At 29.8% G+C, this 5,490-nt stretch overlaps 1 protein-coding gene across 1 annotated transcript; it reads left to right on the forward strand.

Annotated features, from left to right (window-relative positions):
- The first annotated feature begins 2,809 nt into the window (after positions 1–2,809).
- Positions 2,810–3,334, forward strand: LOC131034663 (ADP-ribosylation factor 1-like). The gene has a single exon (XM_057966233.1). It carries the CDS (start codon positions 2,810–2,812, stop codon positions 3,332–3,334), a length of 525 nt encoding a protein of 174 aa, XP_057822216.1.
- The last annotated feature ends 2,156 nt before the right edge of the window (positions 3,335–5,490 follow it).

Raw genomic sequence — 5,490 nt, forward strand, 5'->3', positions numbered from 1 at the left:
TAATGATTTTATTTTTGTTTTAGTGAACATATTTTAAAAAATGGCCCATTTTATAACATGTCATAAGTGTAGTGATGTTTTCCATATAGCTATATTGTTTTTCATTTGAACATATAGTACAGTTGCATGGATTGCCAAAAAGTATTGTTTTAGATTGGGATATAAAATTTGTTGGTCATTTTTGGCATACTTTGTGGAAGAAGATGAGAATGCAATTGGGTTTTAGTTCAACCTACCATCCTTAAATTGATGGCCAAACTGAAGTTGTCAATTCATTGGCAGTATTTGAATGCATTGGTTTTTTGGATCGAAGCCAATTCATTGGCTGTGTAAAACCCTTTCATATGATGTGAAGGAAAACAAAAGCCAAAGTATAGCTTGAACAAAGAGAAAAGTAAAATGAGACTTGCACAAAGTGAATGACATATAATAATGAAATATCTGTTAAGATCATATATAAAATAATGTTAAAGCAAATATATTAAACATAAAATATTTCTTCTTTTAACATAAAACAAACTCTTGTTTGAACATAAAATAATTATTTTTTTAACATAAAATAAGGGATGAAGTAAAAATTAAAGTAATTTTTTTATCTAACATTTTTTTATGATTTTTGTCTTATTATTGAAAAATAAAATAACTCTTTAATAAAATACAAAATAAATAATTATAAACAATTTTTTTTGTTTAACTTTAAAATAATAATTATTTTAAAAATATGACTTACTGATTTATACATATAAGACAAAGTAAATCTAAGATCCACAATTAGTGAAAAATGAAAACATTTATTTACTTAAATATATAATAATTTATTATTTTTTTATTTCCGTTTATAGAATAAGTATTTTCTTATCAATAAAAGTAAAACATATAAATAAAGACCACAAGAAAAGAGGTTTATTTTTCCCTCCCAAGCAGTCATGGGTTCCTTCGAAAAATATCAACCACAAAATTGTTAGGGTAGATATTTTGGACGATAATGTCTCTTCAAAATGTGAAACCCTTTCATTTAGTTGTCCGCAATGTGGGTAGAGTTTTGAGTTCAGATTTGAAGAGCCGAATCTTGATTATCTGGTGGTGTTTATTATGGTCTCCGAATGGCTTACTCATGCTGAAGTCCTTGGATGTTTTGGTGTTTTTTGGGTATATTTCTCTATAGTTAGGTATGTAGGTTTCATACTCAGAGGTGGACTCCTTTTATGCATTGTAATAATTATTTTTTACATAAAATAAGGGATGAAGTAAAAATTAAAGTAATTTTTTCATCTAGAATTTTTTATGATTTTTGTCTTATTATTGAAAAATAAAATAACTGTTTAATAAAATACAAAATGAATAATTGTAAACAATTTTTTTTGTTTAACTTTAAAATAATAATTATTTTAAAAATATGACTTACTTGATTTATACATATAGGACAAAGTAAATCTAAGGTCCACAATTAGTGAAAAATGAAAACATTTATTTACTTAAATATATAATCATTTATTAATTTGTGTTTTTATTTACTTAAATATATAACTGTTTACATAATAAGTATTTTTTATTATAATAGTAAAAATAACTCTTTCAATAAAAGTTAAACATATAAATAATGATCCTTTGCCCACATGAAAAGAGGTTTATTTTGGACGATAATCAACTTCTAGAAGTTATTCGTCATTATGATCTCTTGAACGGGCAAGCCAATCATGAGAAATTTCCCCTAATCTTTGATAGTATCAAGCGGTCTCTTCAAAATGTGAGACCCTTCCATTTAGTTGTTGCAATGTGGGTAGAGTTTTGAGTTCGGATTTATCTTTGATAGTATCAAGCATTCTCTTCAAAATGTGAGACCCTTCCATTTAGTTGTTGCAATGTGGGTAGAGTTTTGAGTTCGGATTCGAAGAGCCGAATCTTTTTGAAGATACATGTTATATTAGCTATATTAGATCATGAACATGGGCATTCAGGATCCTCTACACCAATCAACTTTGGAAGGATGGTAATTTGTTAACTATGAAGGAGGGGAGCTAATATTTGTATATGCACATTGTGCAAGGAACACTGATTATCTGGTGGTGTTTATTATGGTCTCCGAACGGCTTACTCGGGCTGAAGTCCTTGGATGTTTTGGTGTTTTTTGGGTAAATTTTTGAACACCATTTAGGTTTTTTGGGATGTAGTATATTTCTATATAGTTAGGTATGTAGATTTCATCCTCAGAGGCTGACTCCTTTTATGCATTGTAAACTTGAGCGAGGAATGTAGGTTGGAGGTTTTCTTCGCTGGTTCTTTCCTCCAGGAGCTCTTGAACCAGTTTACTATTATAATAAATATATTTGTAAGTTTTGAATGTAATAAAATAGATTAGTAAGATTTTAGAGTTTAGCAAACAGAATTCCATTTTTAACCAAACTCAAATCTAAAGTCTAGTTTATTAAGATAATTAATTTTTATTTTTAATACAATAAAAAAATCCTATTTAATTTTTTATTAATTTTAAAAGATAATAATACATAATTTGAATAGAAAGACGCGTGATAAAAGACACACCTTCAACCCAAAATAGTTAAAAACAGACCGAATGGAAGTAGCATGTAGGGCCAAAGTAAACCTAATTTCTCAAATGCGGGTCCATCATGAGTCGAAAATGAAAACATTAGCATGCGTCGGCCTACATTTCCACAATAAGTGCTGATAAACTCAATACCATATTTAAATGGATGATTTGGGCTATCAATAAACATTGTTAAGGCATTCCAAATTGTAGAGGCCGGTTTTCCTGTAATAGGGTTTGCTATTTTCTTAGTAGGAGAAGAAGATGGGAAACAAATCCAGCAGAATACCAGAGGTTTCCAAGGAAGTGCATATTTTGATGGTGGGTCTTGATTCTGGAGGGAAAACTACAATCCTATACAAGTTAAACCTTGATGAAGTTGTTCAGACCATTCCCACAGTGGGGTTCAATGTGGAGACAGTGAAGCACAAGAATGTTACCTTCGTTGTGTGTGATGTTGGGGGCCAGGAAAAGATCAGGCCCCTCTGGAAGGAATACATTGGGCATTCCAAGGGCGTTATTTTTGTTGTAGACAGTGATGACAGGGAGCGTATTAGTGAGGCAAAAGATGTGTTGCACAATTTGCTGAAAGAGAAAGAGCTGAGAGATGCTGCTGTTGTTGTGTTTGCAAACAAGAATGATTTTCCCAATGCAATGAGTGTTTTAGAGATCACAGAGGAGCTTGAAATGTCTTCTTTAACTCAACGCCATTGGCATGTTCAGAGCTCCTGTGCTACTTCTGGTGATGGTCTCTATGAAGGCTTGGATTGGCTTTCTAATAATGTGTAGACATGTTTGAAGCTTACATGAATATACAAGGAAAGTGGGTTTTGTTCAAAAGTTTATGTAATGTTGATCGATTTTATCTTTATTTTTCTTTATGTAATGTTGATCTATGATCACTTATGCAATCAAATTCAGAAATAGCACATGACTCATTCAAGCAATCAAATCTAAAAGCAGCATACAAACAAATTTGAATTCGTTAGTTCTTAGATTATAAGAATTTGTTGATGTATCAGGAAATATGATCTGAAATGTTGATGCAAAACAAACTTGAATTTGTTACAAATATTTACATCTTAAATTATGAATTTTCCTGAATAAAGATGATGTTCGGTGAGAAAGCACAATTATATTTTCCTAATATTTTTAAAGTTATCGTTACTGTAAATAGCTAAATTCTCGGTATTAAGAAAAACTTTGTTTCATGCTGTATCTTTGAATTGCAGAATTTTATGTTTAATGATAAGTTTACATGAATGATTTAGGTTTTTAAATACAAACAATTAACGGAGGGCACCAAGATTCTACTTGAATACTGGTGATGGACAGATACATTGTGGAGGCTGTAAGTTCCAGTGAAGATATTTCTGCCATAGATACACCATTGAATGATGCTGATTCATTTTGTAATAGCAGAAATATTTAATATGTGCTAAAGAGATGAGGAAAATCTACAACAATATAAATGTTTGTACGAAATTTTAATTTGTAGATAAGAGCATAAAACAGCAAAGATGACCTTGCCTGGTCATAAAGTTGATGTAGGATATAGAAGTAAGATAAATTAGGAAGAATGCTGAAATTTATGTACTTTTGATACGATCTTCAATATAAAAAAATTCAAACTATTAATTTGAATTAAATTAAATTAAATAATTAAATTTAATGTTAATGTTAGGTTAAATTTTATTTGTAATTCTAAATTAAACATAATTTCAATTCTTAAGTTTTGTTGTAATTTTAACCTTAATCTTAATTTCTATTATTATCTTAATTTTAACTATTCTTATTATAGTTCTAACCCTAATCTTAATTCTTAACCTAATTTTTATGCAAATCTTATTTATACATTTATTCATTTACTTTCAAAATTTTATTTAGTTTAGTTTGTTTAATCATTTAAATATGATAGTGAAGCACAATTTGCTCAAAGAGAAAGAACTGAGAGTTGCAAACAAGAATGGTTTTCCCAATGCAATGATTGTCTTCTTTAACTCAGTGCCATTGGCATTTAGAGCTCCTGTGCTACTTCTGGTGATGGTCTCTATGAAGGCTTAGATTGGCTTTCTAATAATGTGTAGACATGTTTGAAGCTTACATGAATATACAATATTCAAAAGTTTTTGTAATTGTATAAAATATCTTTTCTCTTTAGAAATAGCACACGACTCATTTACGCAATCAAATCCAAAACTAGCATACAAAAAAATTTAAATTGGTTAGTTCTTAGATAATAAGAATGGGTTGGTGAGGGGTCCAAGGACATTATAAACTTAATTTTTGTTTTGAGTATTATATGTGTGTTGTTGCATGATAATTAGGTTTTCGATTCACCCCACCTTTAACAACAATTATTGTTTTATTTTGAGGTTTAAGGCCATCTCGATGAAGGTGGACAACAATTTTAGTCTTCTCATAACTAGCAACATGATTGATTTGATCTTGGTTAGATTATTTATCTAATCAAGCTTCATGTTTAAAAGAGAGAGCATTATTAGTGATACATTTCACTTGCATTGAAACTTATTTATGAATAGGATCAACTTTGGGAGGAGGGCAAGAAAAACTCATCAATGCTTCATCTCTAGATGGAAAGTCATTGAAATGAGAAGAAGGTAAAGCTTCATTAAGGGGATTTTCAATTTTATATATTCTTTTAGCATAATAGAATCCCCTTTCACCAAGGTACTCTTGTGGGTGAGATACTTATTAGGAGAATAATCAACATCATTTCTCAATGATTAATTCCAAAAAGAGATATCAATGAGATAAGTTTTAAGAATAGCTTCCTGCACTAAAATGTTCCCATTAGGGAGAGAAAATTTAAAACAGGTGTAAGGTGATATAAATGAGGCTAAAGAAGTATCGAATTCATCAAACTTATTCCTTTTAATACTACTAGGAAGAACACTATACAAAGACAAGTCTATTGAAGGTTT

Source organism: Cryptomeria japonica, chromosome 5, assembly GCF_030272615.1.
Source record: "Cryptomeria japonica chromosome 5, Sugi_1.0, whole genome shotgun sequence".
Classification (NCBI taxonomy): Eukaryota; Viridiplantae; Streptophyta; class Pinopsida; order Cupressales; family Cupressaceae; genus Cryptomeria; species Cryptomeria japonica.